The sequence below is a fragment of the Melozone crissalis genome, unplaced genomic scaffold, assembly GCF_028551555.1.
Source record: "Melozone crissalis strain CALT ecotype California unplaced genomic scaffold, PUWL_Pcris_2 ptg000042l_1, whole genome shotgun sequence".
Classification (NCBI taxonomy): Eukaryota; Metazoa; Chordata; class Aves; order Passeriformes; family Passerellidae; genus Melozone; species Melozone crissalis.
In genome coordinates this window covers 32656498-32676975 of record NW_026535820.1, presented here as the reverse complement: position 1 = coordinate 32676975, position 20478 = coordinate 32656498, and the positions used below count along the sequence as shown (strand labels likewise).

Below are 20478 nucleotides of genomic sequence, written 5' to 3'. Positions count from 1 at the left end.
ATTGTATGCCTTGTCTTTTATTAGTTTTGAATTTTCAACCTTTACTTTTAGGTTTATCCTTTGTTCCTGAGCTCATGGGTAATCTAAATGCAACTAAATTTTAGATACCATTAATTTTGAATGTGAGCCACTTCATATGCATTTCTGACGTTTTCCAGGATCACGCCTCTTTTTTTTTTTTTTTTTTTTTTTTTTTTGTTTAGTTTTTTGTTTGGAAACAGAACAGTAAAATCAAGACATTTCTTCAGGAAATGTTTACTGAAGGGTATGCTCGAGCAGGGTTTCCTACAACAATTAAGACCAAAGCCATCATACAGCTCTTTCAGGACTGCTGCTTCCTCTTACAGGTGTAGTGTGTAACCACTTTGTAAGAGGTTTGCTGCACTAAATAATAAGTTTTCCAAACAGAAAAATATTAATTCTCTTTGGCCATTTGAACCTTCTCGCAGCATCCAATGACAATTACATTGAACTTATCAAGTATTCTTATCAGACTGTTTAGCTCACTCTACAAAGTCATGTAAGATATGTAGATCTGAATGTAGAGACAGCTAAGTTAACAGATTTGGAAATCAGTTGGGGTTTACAGATGGAATTTACAGAAGTCCTGTCTGTAAATGAAAGCATGATTGGTATTTGGGGATGATTTTTCCCCAAAGTTATGTAGCCTTTCAGCTAGCCTGTGAGATAGCATGTCTATTTTTTTGAAATATGGAGTATTTCAAGGAGATCCAAAGGGAAGGATGTTGCTCCCATTTTGAAGACTGCCACAACTAAGATTGTGAATTTCAGCCTTCTTGAGGCTTGTGGGCTTGAAAGCAGGGAGAAAAGAGATTTTCCTGTAGTGCTGACAGTATCTTAGTCATTCAAGGTTTCATAACACCACAGTTTCTCCAGTACAGGTGGGTGAGTGCAGACTCTTGATGCCAACTATTATAGCCAGATTCACAATCCTTCTTTGGATCTGCGTTGCTGATGATTTTCTGCATACCACAGAGAGAGAGTGCAAAAAGAATTTTAAAGTTTTGCTTCACAAATACTTGTGAAACTAGTTTGGTATTCTGAATTATAAATAAATATAAATTATAAATAAAGCTTCCATGGTGTCTTCACAGCGAGGCGATGCTGAAGCATTTTGACAGAAGGTGGCCATTTGTGTTTGTAAACCCGTTGTTTTCTCAGATAATAATACCAGCGATCAAGGAATGATATTTGTGACCATCTGAGGCAGCAAAAAATTAATAAGTGAGCAATTGTTTCCGCTTCAAAGACTCTAAAAAGTTATTTTTGAAAAAAACCCCAGTAGTATGAAATTTCAATACATAAAACTAAAAAATGCATTAGTACTTTAGTGTCATGTATCTTCAGCATATCTTCTTCTGACTTTGATTTCCAAATGGACTAAAGTTACAGTCCTTAGTACAATGTGCTACAAAATTTCAGTGTTAAGAAAACAGAGAAGAATGACTCAATTTAATACACATGTGCAAGTGAAAACATTTCTTTGAATGTAAATGATACACAGTGGAGAGAAAAAGGTATATCTATTTTTAAAATCTCCTTATTGCTTCTCTCTGCCCAGTAATATCACTTCAGTTAGTATCCAATTTAATTCTCTAATGTAGCAGAACCTCTCTGAGTCAGAAGAGATGGAAGGTAACTTCTCACATATTTTTCCAGAAAGAAGAAACATGGGCCTGAAACATGGTTCATATGGTAAAATTTTCTTGTTTATTTATAATAGCATTATCATTGTAATGTGGTGAGCTTGGATCCCTGAAATGGTGTTTCTTTTCTGCTTTTCATCTGAAAGAGGAAATAGAGACTTATGATGTTTAAGTGGCAGGGTTTTTTTACAAAGTTGATCTAAACAAAGATGTTTGGAGCAGTGGAAAATAAGTTAATGAAAAGCTTTATTAAACTGTTCTCAAATTTTAAGCAAACCCATCCTTGTAGTCCTAAAAAGCCTCATGCCCCAGTACCCTAGTGTGTTGCCAGGAGGGCAAGTATTCCCATTGTTCAGACATAGAACAGAAGTAAATCTGAGCTTGATGTTGCTGACCTTTCCACATTTAGGAAGTCTGAGGAATATGGATTGCTTTTTTAGAGGGCTTTTGAAATAATGTGCTAATTCCTTGTGATCTCTATCCTCACAGGTTCCATAACCTTCCTTTCATCAAAATGTCATCCAATTTTTATATTAGGTAAATGTTTCTTCCTTTTTTAGTTTTCCACTGAGGCTTGTGTTCATAGTTTTCAGTTGATAACAAGACTTACTCCTGAATACAGAGGGTTTTATAAATGTTGGCATAGCCCCCTCAGTCTGATGCAATTAAACCATTAGTGAGGAGCTGTAGCTTTGGAACAGTGACTGAGTGCATGGCAAAACTTCCAACTTGGTCCAGGTTTTCTGAAAGAAAAAAATCCGAATGCATAAGGACTTTAAAATTTTTCACAAACCTCCTCTGCCATCCAGGAAGCAGAATAAGACCCTGTGTATTCTCCCTCAGCCATTGGATGGACAGATTGAGGAGTGATGCAGGAAGGCAGCTCACTCCTCTGACCTTGCTCTGAGAACCTTTTATTAAGGTAAGGGGTCTTTGGGACTTCTAAGTTTCAGTGGATGGCAGTGCTACTGGAACACCATTTTGAGACAGGGTTCGATTTTAGGCCTGGAATTCAGCTAGAGTTCATCTGTCTGTATCTGAGAGTCATCTAGCTCCATTTATAGTTAATGGAGAAAGGAGAGAGGTTCTCCCAGGGTGCAATTCATCTCACCTGTTTTAGACATCTATTTATTGATGAGATGACTCATTCCTTGGAAATGCTCATTTATCTTAACTTTAGCAATGTACATGTAACACCCTTCCAAGTTAGTGTTGGAATAAAAAAAATATTTTATCTGTCATGGATTAAGAGACTTCAAATGTATAAATGGTAGGTTGCTTTCATTCTGACTAATCAAGGAGGATTTTACATAAGGTGCTTCTTTATGTAATTATAAATCAAAGCTCTTTTAGCACTGATAACATTTTCTTAAGCAATATTTAATTATCATTCATGTTTGTTTGAATTATCCTCCTCAATGAATTCTGTTCAGAATTTTTTTTAGTAAACAGGCTCTTCCTGAGTGTAGTAAATGTGTTTGAAATGTGTACATATGTAAGAATTATTAACTACTATACATTGTCCACCTCTGACAATATAGGCAGATCTTGAGTCCCTAATTTTTGGTTCAGTAGTGGTACAGTCACTGCTACATGTGGACTATTACAAAAGTGGGTTTGAGGGTGGTGGTACAGTGTGTCCTTCAAAAGATATTAATTATCTTTTATTAAGCTTTGATTTGTTCTTTAGTTCTGTGGTACCACGAGACTTTCCATCTTGTTCTATTCTTATTTCCTAGCCTAGACTAAATTCACCAATGTAAAGTAGCCTTAATATGTATTCTATGGGGTTTAAATTTATTTTAATTTTAAAAAAATTCTTTAAATATTTTTTTTCTAAACTTGTATATAAACCTTGTGAAATTTAATTTCCCAGAAAAAGATGCAGGTGTACTCTATATTCTTCATTTGATGTTCTGAATGCACTTCACACATAATAATATAGAGTGCCTTTACTTGTCTGCCTCCACATTCCCTCCAAGAATAAATATTGAGTATTTTAACACTCTCAGTTACCTGAATGCTTGCACCTACTTCAGTAGTCCTATTGCATTCCTCTTCTGTAATAAACAAGCATTTCTAAAGTTTCACTTAATTACTTGCACTTCTGGCATTGGTTTATGAATTATTAAATAATCTATTCTCAATATGGCCCCTATTTACTTTCATAATATCTGACATGAAAATTACTGTTGTATAATATTGCAGCCTCCAGACCCTTTAATTTTTTTTCTGCTTTCTCTACAAGTCACATCTGATAAACTTGTAGAAGGATGGTCATCCTATTTCCCTGGAAGTCATTAGAAATCATATTATCCTCAGTTTTGTAGATGATATCTCACAGTAAAGGAACCAGAAGTGTATTTTTGGTGCATTTTCTTTTTCAATTTTGTTCATTGGTGCTCCTTAACTCCTCATGTGAACAGCTGTTGTTTCTTAGAGACTACATCATCACTTTCAGTCCTTGCCTACTCTCTTAGAGATCCTTTCTGGCTTGGCAATGCCTTATGTATTTTTTTACTGTAAGGAATGTACCATTCCTTTCCTCGCCCTGCTGTACTACTGAGTTGTGTCTTAACTTGTCTTAGTGTCCAATCTTAGTGAAGAAAGTTTGTTTTCTCAGACTGCTCAAAGTCCTGCTGAACATTATGTGCATGTTCTTAACATGCCTGTAGACTAAGTGGAACTTCACCTTTTCCTACTTTGTCATAGTGCAGATCCTTGAACTTTTCCTAACTAGATTTTTATTTCACTGTAATATGCTGGTTTCTTCAAATACCTCACAGTAACTGATCCACATTTTGATAAGATGATTTTTTTTACCCCTTGGAGAGAAATCAACCTCTAACTTGGACTGTCTGTAGGTCACCCTAAAGCCCCCTAATTAACTTCCCCTCTACCACAAGAACCCTACATGCCCATCACTTCTTCTTACACATAACTGGTAGGTTTAACATCAGAGTTCCTGATTATGTTTAACTTCTGTGATCAAACAACACAAGAAAGGTAAAGTAAGGAAATTTCTTTCTTCCTTTAGAGAATTTAGGAGGAAATGAAAGCATTTTGTAGGTGACTTCATAGAGGTTTGTTTTTAAATAGGTATGATCTGTTTGATAGTCACACATATGTAGGTTTTATGTGAAACCATATTTACCATACTGCCATTCCAGGCAAAAAGGAATTCCATTTTTAACTGGAATGTGTAATTATAGTACAAATACAACAAAAATATCATTAGTGGTGTTATTCTTACTCCAGTGTGAAACACATGGTTGCTTCTTGTAGACAAGACTAATATTGACTGCATTAGTTTTCAGGTTAAACCCAGCTACTAACATCCTACTTCAATGAAAAAAGTAATATTTTTTGTGAAAACCTGTACTGTGGCAGTTTTCCCAAATAAAAATCCAATATTCTGGGGTTCCTTCTTCCCTTCCTGTCACAATGAAAACCATAAACATGGTACTTTTATAAAATACCTGATTTCTTTTGAACAGAAAAGGAAATCCAATGCAGTTCTGATTTTGTTTCTCCTTTATACAATAAAACATATTTAGTTTTTTAATTTTCCTCTAAATGAAACTCTTTCCTACTAGCCAAATCAATATTTTACTGTTTCCTTTTGGTGTATTTTTGCTTCATCTTTTATTTTTGCATTGTCTCTCTGCTTCAAATAAAGTTCTATCACCTGTTCATTTTTGTAGTCCCAGATGATGTGTATATCAATGAAAGAGTATCTCTGCAGTTTGTATTTCTTGGATGTAAGTTTTCACTTAATGCTACTATGCCTCTAAATGTGAGTAATATGTTCCATTGGAATGGAAATAGGGATAATTATGTTTGCTTGTAACACATTGTATAGTGAGACCTCTATCTATACTAAGCCCAAAAATTGTAATCTGTCCTATGCAATTACTCATAATTTACATTTTGTCCATGTAATGAGGAAACTTTTTCTTATAATTCAAGCATTTGTTTTGTACATATATAAAAATACGTCTGTACTGAAACTCCTACGGAATAACATTTTGTAGTGAACTGTATATTCTGGACAACAGGAAATCTTAGTAAAATATCTGACTGTGTAATCCATCTGGTCTGACCAGTTCTCATTTGTTAGGCATCTCTTATGATCAACATCTGGTGGGATTAGACTGCCCTGAACGACAAGGATTTAGCTTGCTGTACTTACATGCAGCTTTAGTGAACCAAAAGGTCATTGAAAATATCTGTTAAAAGCAAAGTAGTATGATTAATCTAAAAATCATTAAATTAATTTTGTTAGTGGCAGAGTTAGGATTAACTGAGTGAACTGTGCCTTTAAATGTATATTTTGAAACCATTTGAAATGTTGGTCAGTGGAGACCCCTAAATGCAAACTAGCATAACTAGATTGACAGTTCATCAGGAATATCACCATTCTTTACTGTTTTCCTCAGAAAAAACAGATAAAATTGGCTTGCAAAAAAATGAAATACTGTGGTCAAATGGATGCTAACTATTTACTACAGGTCACAAGGTGCTTGCACTCATAATGTCTCTGAAGTGAGCAATCTGATCTCACCTGAAATAAAGTCACTTTATGTCCAACTTTCATATCCTTGTGAGGGACAAGGTCATTTATGTATTGTACGCAGAGAATCATCACACAGAGTTCATGTAGGAAGTAAAAAACAACCAAACTTCAGTGTTGGGGCTCTGAGAGCACCAAAAACTCTTTCTGCCCCTGAGTAGCCCCGAAGGTCTGTGCTCCCCCGACCCTTTCCCCTCCCTGACCCCATTTCAGCTCAGCTCAGTGCCATCAGTCCATGCCCCCGTGATGCTGTGGGGTCCTGGTTTCTCATTCTCTCCATCACAGCTATGCCTGGCAGGGACCCTGTAAGCTTGTTCCCAGTCCTGTCATTTTGCTATGGACCTGCCTGGCAGCCATGGGTTCTGTCTGACCCTGGTTACCTTTACCAAACCTGCTCCAGACTTGAGGATCAGCTTCTCGTCTTTGCACTGGACCTGCCTTATTCCCATGGACTTGCATGGAGGTGTCACCTCCTGGCTGAAAGTGGCTGTTCCCTCCAAGACTGTCCTTGCTGGGTTGCTGGCTGGTGAGGTCCCTGGTCCAGGGGCTTTGCACTTGTGCCCCACTTCCTTAGGCTGCCAGCCCATGATGCTCCCCAATATTTTCTTCCTTTTCTTAAAGCTACATCCATTCTTTCTGGTACAGACCACAAGTATGTTGAAATTTCATTTCTTCTAGACTCACCATGTTTTACATCCCAGTTATTTTTTCTATCTACTCTCTCAGTTTGATAGAGATTAAAGAAATTAAAATTTCTGCCTTTGCAGTGCAAGTTCATTATTCCTCAAAATCCCTGTATTTCTTCTTTCACAGGTGCAGGGTGAGGGACTTTGTTGTTCACCTCTCAAACATCACTAAATTTGATACAAGAGCTATGAGGTAGGCAAGTATTGCTGCCATCCACTTCACAAGAAATTATACAGCCTGACTTGGTAGCAAACTTTAAAACCTTTATTTCAGTCATGGGAGCTGAATCAAAGGGCAGCTCTGGCAGAATTAAGAGAGAAAAAAACCATCTCTTGCATCCCATCTTCACTTTTGCCTAAAGCAAAAGGGGCATCCTTTTCTTCCTGCAAAAGCATCCCTTACAAACCCTTCATTTTTTGGAACTTGCCCCTGGGTAAACATATTTTTACCCCAGTAATTTTTGCAGTTGATCACACAGATTAAATATGTAGTATGGTAAAATACTGCTTTCATCTAGCTTTGTAGGCACAACAGTGCCTACAAAAAAGTGTCTTTCACTGGTTTGTGAAAATTTTCACGTTTATCAGTGACCAGGGCTGGTAGTTCCTGTTTTGGGAAAATGAAATATTGCTGTCTTTAAAGTATTTAAAGTTGATATAAACAGACATAGAGGTACAGCCTTCATTAAATTGTTAACAAGAGTCTAAAACCCCATGGAATTAGATGGCTTCTGTGTTTTAGTTGGTGCAAAATTTCCTTAGCAACTGTGGATCCCTATAAAAATTAATGCAGTTTTATTACCACTTTCTTACAGCAGTTTCTGAAAGTGGAAATTATCCTATTTACACAACAAAAACCAGAAGCACAGTAGTTTACAATTCTCCTTACTTGGGGTTGGTGGAATGAAACGATTGCTGCTGAGTGCTGAAACTGCTTGAACTGAAACTGCTGGTGATACGCTTTCCAGGACTGCAAGCATCTGCTAAAACAAAACATGCAGCATTTTGCATTCTCCGTTTCACAAATTTCATCCAAAATAGGAATGTTTGCATCAGGATTGGCAGCTCTAGAAATGGAGGTGACTGACTTTGGACCTAAATCCAAATCAGAAGATTCTGTAGTTCAATTTATCTGAAAGAAGTCAAGAACCTCTGTAGAAAGAAAACCACAAGTTTCCGTTCCATGATATATTTAAAGCATTTATAAAGGAAGAAAACAACCTGAGATTAGTGGGGAAAAAAGTATGGAAATAGGAAGTAAAAACTGGAAAATATGGTAAAAATACTCCCAGACTAGGGACACAAGATGACGTGTCAGACATAGGTCAGAGCATTGAAAGGGAAACACTGTCTTTTAGAAAAGCCTTGTAAATTCTTACAAAGCTCCTAACTTGTAAATTCTGCAAAGCTGCTATCATGTTTGGATAATGGGAAAGAATTTCTTTTGGCAAAATCTCCACAACAGATGCATCTAGAAAACAGCAAATATCTGCTTGAAGCAGTAACAGGAAAAGGATTTTAACTTCTTTGGCACAAAATCTAGTAACGTGTGTTTTTGGGAGATTAATCAGTAGATAAATGGAAAGCCTAGGAGCTCTGAAAGCCACAGATACTTTGTTTCTAGCAGATGAGCCAGGGGAGATGTCAAAGAAATTTCTCAATGGCTGAATTTAAATAAGCACTGCTCAGAAATAACCACAAACATACACAATTTAATTCCTCAAATGCAAAATTCTGAAGGGATGGAATCCCAGCAAGTCAGTATACAGCCTGAAGTATAATTTTTATAATCATTAGCCTTGTGCCTGCCACTGAAGCCTATCCATAAGTATTAATAATATTTAATGTGTGTTTTTTGTCATTGTTCTTACGTTAATAATATTCTAATTTGATTGGACAGTATTTGGTAAATCAGCTGTTTTCTGATCAGTTTAGCTAAATCATCTTAATCTAGTCTTTCTTTGATTAAAAGACTGACTAGAATTGGTCAGAAAATATCAGAAAAGCAAGTGTGAAACTAAAAAATTGTTCCCATACAGGAGAAAGTCGGACAGTATTGCATAGAAGCATATGACAAGTTGTATTCCTTTGGAAATTACATTGATGCTAAGTAAGGAAAATGCTACTTTTTGTCAGTAGCAAATGATAGTTCTAGTGTTTTCTTACAGTAGGTAGAAGGATTTTGGACATTAGCTAAACTATGATCAAGAGAAGTCTGTTTTCTTTTGTTATCACTGATGTTTTGTTGGTTTTTTTTAAAAAATCAATTTTTTCTTTGTATCAAAAAAAACCTGAGTTGTAAGGGACAGTTAATGGCATCACTGAAAAATAACAATAATTCCGTTTTACTAGTATAGAAGCAGAAAAAGAAGTCACTACTGATCACTTTCTGTGAACATATTTTCACAGAATGAGTTTAAAAACTGATAACATCACAGAAGGATAAAGGATGTAACAAATTTGGAAGGCTGACCATTCTGCCTTGCTTGATAAAACAATTTTTAATAAAAAGTTACTTATATGTCCATTTGTTCTAATCATTGAAAAAGGTTATAAAGTAAAAAAATGTGTCTTAGTAATTTTAAATCATGACTAAAGGGGATAAGATGACATAAAGGCCATGAAAGAAGTAATTAAGGCAGCTGGTGTAATGATGATTGCCAGGAAATGACCTATACGAGGGTCATCAGAAAGTATCTGCATATGATACACAGGCTTCTAAATTCTCCTGTAATATCACGTAGTTTCCATCCTCTTTCTTCTGTGTTTGCATGTGGGATAACTGTTTTACACTGATTTGCTTCTCCTATTTCTGCTATTACAAACAAATTAAATAGACAATCACTGCAATTGATGTGATCATAATTCTATTAACTTAAAATTGGTGTGCCACTCTGTTCATTTCAGTCCATAACCATGTTGCAGACTAAAATTATTTTTGCTTATCTATTAGAAATAGTAATGTGAAACTGGTTTTGGAGTCGTGGGCTGGAGGAAAACCAGCAGCAATTAAGACAGAAAACCTTGAAGTAGTTATATGGCAAAAAAACGTAATTGGAAAGCTAGAATACTTTGAATGTTGTCTGGCTTCTGTGTGATATTAGACAGCTCAAAGAGGACAGTCTTGCCACTACTAAACAGGTGAAAAAATCTGCTAGTACCTAGTGGCATGTGCCACCTTCAAGCCAACTATACCTCTTGCTGCTCCATGGTGTGATGAGCGGTCTAAGAGAGGGGTAGGCCACAGAGAAGTTCATTAGGCCTTATCAGCCCCTAAGTGATGTAAGCCAAGCTCTGCTGATTCATGCTAGGACCAGCTGAAATAAGGACTTGAGAATGTATAGGAGTTCCCTTGATGGGTCTTTTCCCTTTATACTGTCTCATGCATAACTTTGGCTACAACAAAGTTTTTGGTCCTAACAGCCCTGGAAACACAAAATAATTGTCCACCCAATGACACAAAGTAGGAGCTCCATTTTGTGGGACTGTGTGTGAACTTTTTTTGCCACTCATAGTAAAGTCCTTTACGTGGTGCAGCCATTGACAGCAGATTGTAGTCGTAGGGGAATAGCGCCTTGATCGCATTTTAGGTGAAATGGAAAAAACTGTGTGGGTGCGTATATCATTGTCAAGATCATTGCTTGTCATTACAGGTATAAATGCAGTCCATCTGCTTCCTTCTCACTCGGTTCACTAGTTTGCCTTTTTCTCAACTTGTGACAGGTGAGGAATAATCTGACTGGCGTCCTTGATGGCAAAGACATCGAGATTTCAGATACTGAGAGTTTTTCCGATGATCCCTGCACAAGTGTAAAGAAGCTTAAGGTATGTGTTGCTGTTTGATGAAAAAGAGAAAGTGGTAATGGGTTTTTTTCTATGAAGGAATGAAATTTGTGTAAGGAAATGAAATTTGTGTTAGAATCATGTATTACTGCATTCTGTTGCATAATATTATCAAAAAATGGCATTGTGAGGGCCTAAGTCCTTCTTAAGTTAATGAAGGTTATGTGCATAGTAAATATTTTTAATAGTTCCTGATAGTGAGACTAAACAAAGGAAGTTGTTGCAGGCTTAATATTTGCAGTTAAAGCCCCAGTAATAGTTGATGTATACATATGATGTATACATGTGAAAACTTTTGAGGTTTGGAACCAGAACCCTTTTAAGGTAAATTATCATGTAGAAAAAATATTGAGCCTCCTTCCATTAGCTTCATTATACATTTTAAATTGAATTCTTTGCTTACATCATCTGCATGATTTCAAATGAATCATAAGGAAAAAAGAAGGAAAAAAAATTTGGTAGCAGAATCATTTCCCATCCTTCTCTTATTATACTGATTTATTAGACTTCTGGCATCTCATAAAATTAAAACTATATTTTAACCTTACCATGCAGTACAACCAGCAATAAACTAGACACAGGAGAGATGAATATTAAACTGCACAAGAACATAAAAAAAATTATTGAACAGCAGGAGAAAGCACTTTTAAATGGCGAAGATCAAATTGTTTCTGGCATCAAGTGCATATGATACACAATCAAAACCACAATCCGGCAAATGCTTAAATAGTATAAAACAGGTTACAAAAAAACCTTAATAAACTAAATTATATTTTTAAAATTACATTAAAGCAATATTGAACTCTGTAAGACTAGACCACTACTGAAGCTGGAAAGGTTCTGGAGCATGATAAGCTAAGTGGACTTTATTTTTTCGCAATCTAGAGATGTAAGCCTGAGGATTTAAAGTATTAATAAGTAAAGTTTGTGTTTGTGGAAAGCCATTTGTGTCTGTCCTCTTCAAACCTGTCTGAGTTGAAGAGACTCCAGTAGGTGTTACAGTAAAGTCTGTATTTTTGACTAGGAATGGTGTAATAACAAGGAAAAAAATGCATATTAAGCATGCATCTTTAGGCTGGAAGTCAGAAGAAGCAATGGAATCCTAGCTGTCCTCTGCATCAACAACACGCTGGGTTGTTTTGCAGGGAATTCCAGATGACTGAACTAACAGTGTATTTGTTATCTCTTGATTTCTTCTTCAAAACAAATTAATAAAATAATAAATAAGCAATTATCCAGAATATTGCTTGCTCTTGACAGAAAGATAAGATTAGTTGTCCTTAGGTGCATATTTGAAACAAAATTTAGCTAAACAATTCTAATCATGTTAATTCCTTTCTTCAACATGCAAACCTCATATCTAAAGTAAACTGGTATCTGCTTACCTGAAATACATTTTATTTTTGCAAACACATTTAAATTAATGAAATTTATGATTATGGAATGGAAAATAGTAAAAACTGGCAGGATTTGAAGAAATATACCTTTATATTTTATATTTCTCTTGGTAACAGCTTAGTTTCTACTGCATTGACTGCACAGTTAAAAGGTAAATTTAGCTTAAGGATATCTTTAAAACTAATTTTTGTGTTCAGAGAAAGGGATGGATTTGTACATCCATGTAAATGCTTAAAAATTCTAAGCATGCACAGACAAATTGCAAGAGCAATAACATTTCTACTTCCAACTTTTTTGTGTCTTGCATGTAGGACAAAAGAATTACCATCATGTTATGGTGGTGGAAGTTTGTGTCCTCTGGTTCACCTTCACCATCAGTGATTCCGTAGCTAAGGTCAGAGGCTTATCTCTAGCTCTTCAAGTGGACATCCAAGCATTTAGAAGGCAGAATGAGTGGCTACCTCTTTTGTCAAAGTTACTCAGGATTTGTAGATTTATTGATAACCTCTTGACTGTCAGATATGTGGTAAAGGATAAGACAGAGTGTGTGAGCTATTCAATTTAGGTATCTCATAAAGAGCCTGCCAAGGCGTTGACTTTTCCTGGCAGATGAGATATTGTAGCAATCCTTCTCTGAGAAGCTGTATAATACAACATTGTGGTGTTATTCATTAGAAATGAGGCAGATTAAAATCTGATCAAAGAAGGGAAGCTCTGAAGGCTGAAAAAAAATAGCTGCCTATTTCAGCATAATGTGCATCACTCAAAAACTCTGAAAAGGCTAAAGGGTGTCTCTCGTGTCTGAGGCTGTTAGAAATGGCAGTGAAGGAGACAAGTTGTTCTTCATCCCTCAGCAGAGCATCTTAGGTGTGTTGATCCTCACCCTCTTCGGGCTTTATAATACTTAGCTCCTGGTGCTACCAAGGCATTTTTTAATTATTAGCCAAATAATATCCTCACCTGTGTGGAAGGAAGGAAGGAAGGAAGGAAGGAAGGAAGGAAGGAAGGAAGGAAAAAGAGTCATTTTTTTTTGAAGCTGTGCTATATTCTTAATTTATAAAACATGTTTTTATGCAAGGTTTGCCACAACTGTGGGTAAATGAAATGTAACTGTTCTTCATTTTCTTGTTTGAACTTCAGTCCATATGGGAACATATGTATTTCTTACTGAGGGGCAAAGCTTAAATGTTGATATTGCTACTGTAATCTCTAGGAAGAGTAAATATGACAGCTCACCATCTGGCAAACAGTCTAAACATTGGTCTTTTTATGTAAGTGCAGTTTTGGGAGTTGCCTTCCCCCTGGGATGTTTTTAATCATCTTGTAGATCACCTGCCTAGTTCCATGAATTAAAACCTCTTCTGTCAAATATGTTTTAGCTCCATGCAAGCAATTTACAGCTCTCTGAATAAGAGACTTGGCACTTGCTGGGATCCAGTGGATGATTTCTTTGATCCCTATGAGGAAGTTCCACTGTGTTAACTTCCATCATTCTGCAAGGGCTTGAGTAAAGGAATAGTATATCCTTGCAAGGAAATCATGCTGGTTTGTAGTCAGTTAACAGTATGAATGAAGGGGTAAAGAAGTTATTCCCAGCAGGCATCTGATGTATCTCTTAGCATGAGTCTGTAATGTGGACTTTGACCCATGAGCACTGACGTGAACCCAGCTCTGACACACTTTGGTGCAGACTTCATTGTCTGTGCAGATAAAACCTCTGTAAGGGACTGGAGCTATGTGCAGTTGCATGAATTTGAAGCTTCAGTGTCTCTTATGTGAGATGGAGTCAGCAGACCCAAGCCTGGCATCCAATGGATCCAGGCTGATTTGCAATATTGAATGCCATTCTTTGAGAAAAAATTTGGGGAAAATGTGGAAGGGAATGCAAAAAGTAAAGTTCAGGAGGAAGAGGCTGGCCGAGGAGTGTGTGCACAGAGGAAGATGCTATGCATGAAAGAGGAAGAGCTGTTGTACAGACTTTCTTAAATTAGCTCCTAAATTATATGTGTTCTGACACAAAATTAATGATTGCATACCAAATTATGTGATAACCAGGTGGAAGCAATGTCTTAAGGTGTGAAACCACACACCCCAGGCACTATGACTTCAGTCTGAGTGTTGTCACACAGCCAATGGGCAGCGTTGCTGCATGTGCACTCTGGGATTATTATTTATGAAGCCACACGGTTTACACATTTTGTTTGTTTGTTTGCTCTTTTAATTGGTTCTCATCATGTTATGAAATGGAAAGGAATTTCTTCTGTTTTAAGTTTAATTATTAGGTGCTGTGCCATTTATTTTTAATCAAACTTTGCTTCTCTTTTTTTCAAATATTAAGTCTGCATTTTTATGTTCAGAGCAGTCAAGTGACTCAGAGCTGAGGTTCCAAGAATAACTAAATTATTTTTAAAATGTGAAACAAAGAAATAGTAGATGAGGTGAGGGTTTTTTTTGTGCATAATTCCTAAATCTATTTATTGACCTTACAAAAACTGTAATACTGTTGCTGTAATTTGTATAATTTGTTTGTTTAGTTTCATGTAACCTTGTTAGATTTGTTTATAAAGAACCTAATCCACTTGAAAAAGATTTACATTACTTTATCAGTCTGCAGCTAAATATAAAAATGAAGAGGAGCAGGCTTAGTGAAAATGCACAGGTTCAGAATGAGCAAAGCACATCACATTATTTCTGATTTAAACCGTGCTAAGAGTGATACTGTTTTCATGCATTTAATTACAGAGGCATTCTAATATCTTACTGCACTGTCCATCATAATTTTTTTCTGCTGAACAAGAAATAAACAGTGAAATTATCTGAGCTAAAAATCTTTGACAAATTGATTTAATTAAAACTGAAATGTTTTTTGCCACTGAAAATCATGCTGAAACATATGTTTCTTTTTTCTTTGGAGAGGGAAAGAGTTATTAGTAATTCTAAACAGGTCTTATATGAAAGAAATGAAAAATTTGATTTGCTCAAGCTTTTACAGAGAACTCTGCCATTGTGTGAAAGAAAAAGTAATGTGAAGCCATAAAAGTGTGGTTTATGGATATTAGAAGTAATTTTTCATGTTAGGGAGAGGTTAGTCCTGTTCCTGGAGTAATATTTTCCTGCATGTGTTCCTATATTTAGGAAGACTCTCTTAATATGTTTCTAAGTATGAAAGTAAAATTGTCTTTGGACTTCAGTCATAGGTTCTTAAACTGTGATGATTTTTTTTAATGTGTGGAGGTGGGAGGGAGTAGAGAGGGAGTTGACAATGGGTTGTAGTTACTGTAGAGAAGGTATTGTATGTGTAAAGCTTTTAAAAATTACTAAAGCAGGTGAAATATCAAGGCATTTGATCTCACAAATCTCATTTCTTAATTTTACAGTTTTATTTCACGCAGACAGTGATAAGTTCATGTCTTCAACTGGTTCTAATATGCAAAATTGTAGAAGAAATATTGCAAAGAAGCAAAAGAATATTTGATATTTTAGTGTTATTGAATACTAATATTTGACTGTAGTATCAGTTTTACTCTCATTACTACTATAGTCTAATAAAATTTTCTACATCTCAGCTTTTTGTTTTTCTTATGCGGTTCTTCAAGTTCTTGGACTTATAGAAGATGAAATAGTTCTGTAATTATTCTATCTGCAGCTGTAATCTGTGCTAACTCCCTGCATGATCTGAATGGCCAATTAAAGTGGTATCTGGAAGCTGTGACTGTGTTTAACTGCCCTGTATTTTATTCCATCTGCAGGGCAATGACGTTCGGATAATCCTTGGCCAGTTTAATGAGGAAATGGCTGTGAAAGTTTTCTGCTGTGTAAGTAAATACATTTAATTGCATATCAGAATAAAGAATGTGCTGCGTTTGATGAAAAAGTAACTTGAGCATAAACATTTCTTCATGGAGTTCAGCTCTGTGAAGGTTTATATCCTAAAGAGAGGTTACACATCTGCAGTTCCATTTCTCTTTCAATAAAATACTTCGTCTTCAGTGAAATTTAGGCATAGACTGCATGGTTAGCTTCTTCTTATTACTTTCCTGTAGTGGAATTAAGTGCTAAATCAAACTTGAGCATTTCTCTTCGCATCAGATCCAGGGAAATACTTGCATATGCTGCAGCAGATAGAGAGAGAACTGCAAGATTTCAGTCTTGTCCAAGAGCTGTGTTCTGGAGATAATGTCTGTGCATAGGGGCTTGCCATGTTTTGCTTTTAAAGAATAAGAAATTCAAGCCAGTTCCTGTACATCCTAACTCAGCAACACTAATAATTTCTGCTGCTGAAAATGTTGCTAATTGTACAGTTGTCCTTCCCATCTGACTGCTGTACATTTTGCTTGTATTACATGAAAGCAAATATTAGTTGATATAAAATAAAGTTTTTTTAACCATAACAGTAAGACTAGCAAACATAATATTCCCTATCCTCACCATTTGTTTATGTGAATGTGCTGCAAACTTATCCACTGTTATAGCAATTAAAAGTAGCAGGAATAAAATGTGGATCTATACTTGCACCATCCTGAAAAAAATCCAAAAGAGAAAGATTTTAGTGGCCTAAGTATTGAGTTCTCAGTCTAAATAGTTAGATTAATCACAAAACACAGTAAATATAATGGAAAAGCAATAAAGACAGTATCTAAATTTTCAAGGGTTTTTTTTAGCGTTCACGTAGTGAGACAGTTACCTATCCTTGGAAGGAAAGCGAAGGCAGAAGTTCAAAATCTGACTGCTACATGTGTCTCAGATGCATTTTGGCTCTTACTCAGCAGCTGTCCCAGTTGGTGGCAAAATTTGGAAAGGAGATTGTAGAATATATTTGGAAGGAACAAAATCTGTTTTCATCCAAAAGGAAATGGAATGCATTATTTTATTTTTCATTCTTCTCATCTCTTATAGGTCTTTATTTAGAGATCTTTTTGTACTGCCATTTAAATTGGATTGACAGAGATAATCTCCTATTTTTTCATTCCTGGAAGAAAGAATGGTACTTCTGCAGCCCAGATCCTCCTCAGATCTCTTTGAGTTGGGCTGCATTTCCCCAGCAGAGGGGTCCTGGTTAGAATTATCTTCCAATCCAACATTAGCAATAGATTGGCCTCATTTCTAGTTGCCCTTAACTTCTAGTTGCATTTCTCTAGAATTCTCTTCCAAATCCATGTTCATGTGAGGCCACTGAAGAAATTCTTAGAATTCCTTCGAGGGGCATGCTGTCCTTTAGTCTGCATCACTGTCAAATGAAGGGTTCCAGGGAGAGGATGTCTCTGTCACAAAGCGCCGGACGCAGGTTTCTGTGGCCACAGTTTGGTGTGAACATGGGAAATGTGCATAACTCTCAGCGGCTCAAAGCATGATGGCTGCTTCTAAAGCACATTAGTGTCAAAAATAATGAGGTGGATTTTTTCTGGAGGCTGGAGAAATCTGAAATATCATGTATTTAGGCTTGTTTAAATGTATTTATGTGAGAGTTTCAGCAGGAGACTGAATGCAGGAGAGGGCAGTTCAAAGTAGGTCATTTATATATTAATGCACTACAATATGTCATAAAGCTTGTTATTATTCATAAAATATATTGTTGACTCATGCACTCCTACAGATATATGTCTAAGAGCACAGTAATTTTACAAGTTCTTTAACTCTTCTTTTTCAGGTGTATCTTCAGACAGATATCACTTGTTATATTCTGCAAGGTTACTGATGTCAGTCAGAAAAAGGCTTTGAGTTTGTTAAAGGAAGATGCTTTTTCCCTAATGCAATATTTTTTTTTTTTCCTGATTGTGGTTTTATCCTAAATATAATTTGGTAATGACTTATGCAGGTGGTAATACCTTTAAAGTTTGCCTCTCTTTTCTGCCTGGATTCAGCAGTCATATTCTGTGAGGTTTCCTCAGGACATCCATAGGAATTTATAGAAGATCATAGAACCATTTAGGTTGTAAAAGACCTTTAAGATGGTCAAGTCCAGCCATTAATTCAGCACTGCCAAGTCCACCACTAAGTAATGTCCCTAAGTGCCTCATCTGCACATCCTTTGAATGCCTCCTGTGATGGTGACTCAACCTCTTCCCTGGTCCCTGATAATCCTTTCAGTGAAGAAGTCTTTCTTAATATCGAATTTAAATCACCTCTATTGCAACTTCAGATCATTTCCTCTTTTCCTATTCCTTGTTACTTGGAAGAAGAGACCAACACCCACACCCACACCAAGAAATTGGACTAAAAGATAGTAAAATTCAGTAGCAAACTTTAAAAACAGGACAAGACTGGTTCAAGCCAAAGTGAGTCTTTGGCAGGTCTTTCCTGCAAGGATTTAAATAAGTTTAGCTGTTCATTTATCACCAGTGTCAAAAACAGTGAGCAATTTTAGTTCTATGGGAAATCTTAGCCTTATAATTCATTTTCACCTCTGTGGGATGAATGTGATCGTTTCTTGGAATAGAAATTAGAGTCTTTTGGTCAAAACTTAGTACTTCAACAATCAACAAATTGCCAGTATTTGTTTGCTACACATAAGAAATCTCTGTGGCATTAATCTCTTTGTTGTAAATAAGCATTTATTTATGGATTGAAACAAGAATGAAATGCTTTAAAAGAAAAAAATTGAAATTCAGTTTCAAAAGGGCAAAAAATGTCCACGACAATTTCCTGGCTGCTTGACAGCAACTCAGGGCTTTGCATTCTACATGGGACACAGGAGAAAGGTTAAGGAAAATGTATGACTACTTTATGCTGTTCTGGTGGTACAAAGCATGTGCAAACCTTCTTCAGCTTGCTCGTTTGCTCGTTTGCCAAAAAATCTTCCCTTTAGAAACTGAAAATTGTAAGTATTGGTCGATGAGCACTTAAACAGTTCAAGAAAGATCCATGTGTTTCAAGTACTTGCATCTTTTAAGCATCAAAATCATCTCCATTTAGCAGAATCAACAGGGAGAAAATGGTGGCAAAAAAAAAGCATTATTTTGCAATAAGTCTTCTGGGACACAGAACTGAAATGTCTGAATACTGTCAGCTGTGCTGTCACTAGAAAAATCACTGCATGATCATGGTGCTGAGCCTTAGAGGATCTGATTTTCTTCCTACTTTTGCCTTTCCCAGACTACCCTTCAAGCCCTGTCATTCCACCATGTCTCAAAGGAAGAGCTGACAGCTCTTAAAGTGTTTGTTTTGCCTTTTGTTAAACCAGATTGTTGCAGAAATGTGAAAGTGTAACCAGTCTTTCAGGCAACCATGTTGGGAATGATCCCTTGTTTCTAGGATGAAATTTCTGGCTATTTTGAAACTTTCAATTTTCAGCTCATTTTCCAGGGCATTCACAGATTATGCAGGAAACACTACAAGTGCTTATGCAAACAGAAAATTTCCAGCAGCTCTAATTTCAGAATAGCTCCAAGCCAATACTTTCTGGCAACACACAATTTGATACTTTAATCTCTATAGAGCAGGGGAAGCTACATAAGACTGTCCTTCCCTAAAAGCACTATTCTGTGTCAGTTTGCATCCTCATGATTCAAAAACTGTCAGATAAAAAACACTGAGTGACTGAAAGGTCTTGAATGACCTAACTGTATAATGCAAACTCTTTTAGAAGGGAGTACTGCAGGATGGAATTGATGTTTCCCTCGCAGGTAGCCCTGGAATTCAGCGTCTCCATAGCTGTGCAGGTGGGTAGGAGGACAGAACCAGATATGATTTTGGAAGGGCAAATCAACAAGCAAGAGAAAAGACAAACTATTTATGTGGATTGTGGAATAAGTAATATATGAGATGCGAGACACCAGGTTTCAGACAGGACTTTCAGGCAGCTTTGTATACAAAGGCATGAAATTTGATTTTGTCTGAACAAAAGCTTCTGCAACCAGGGGCCAAATAAATCTGCTTTGTGCACAATGCTGTTATGAACTGAGTTGGCACCATTATAATAGACTTCACAGACTTGAAGCCCATTTTTAATTTGTGTATTAACATATTTAGGAGGTTTTCCTATTTCATATATTCTGTTATTGATCTTTATTTCTCTGATAGGCTTTTTGTATGAACTTTGGGATACTTTTCAAAACAGTTATTTCAGAATGACTAATACTTCCTGTTTGCATTCTTATAATTTCCTCCTTCCATAATATTTTTTGTGAAAAAGAAGCAGTTTTCCTGTTAAGAGCTCTAAGCTTGCACTATGTATTTCTAAAAATTAGAATTTTTATCTTAGGCTTTCTATCTCAAGTATTGCTTATATTAGGAGCCAAAGAAGCATGAAACCTGCAGTTTTGAAATGGAGTATGACTGAAATGTCAGAAGAAAAATATCTAGTTGCAAGACA

At 36.2% G+C, this 20478-nt stretch overlaps 1 protein-coding gene across 1 annotated transcript in view; it reads left to right on the top strand.

The window, feature by feature from the left end:
- Positions 1-20478, top strand: part of GABBR2 (gamma-aminobutyric acid type B receptor subunit 2) — a 457309-nt gene that overhangs the window by 204267 nt on the left and 232564 nt on the right. The window contains exons 4-5 of the mRNA XM_054285350.1: positions 10650-10751; positions 15917-15982. Of these exons, the coding sequence (XP_054141325.1) occupies positions 10650-10751; positions 15917-15982 (168 nt within the window). The remainder of the gene's footprint in view (positions 1-10649; positions 10752-15916; positions 15983-20478) is intronic.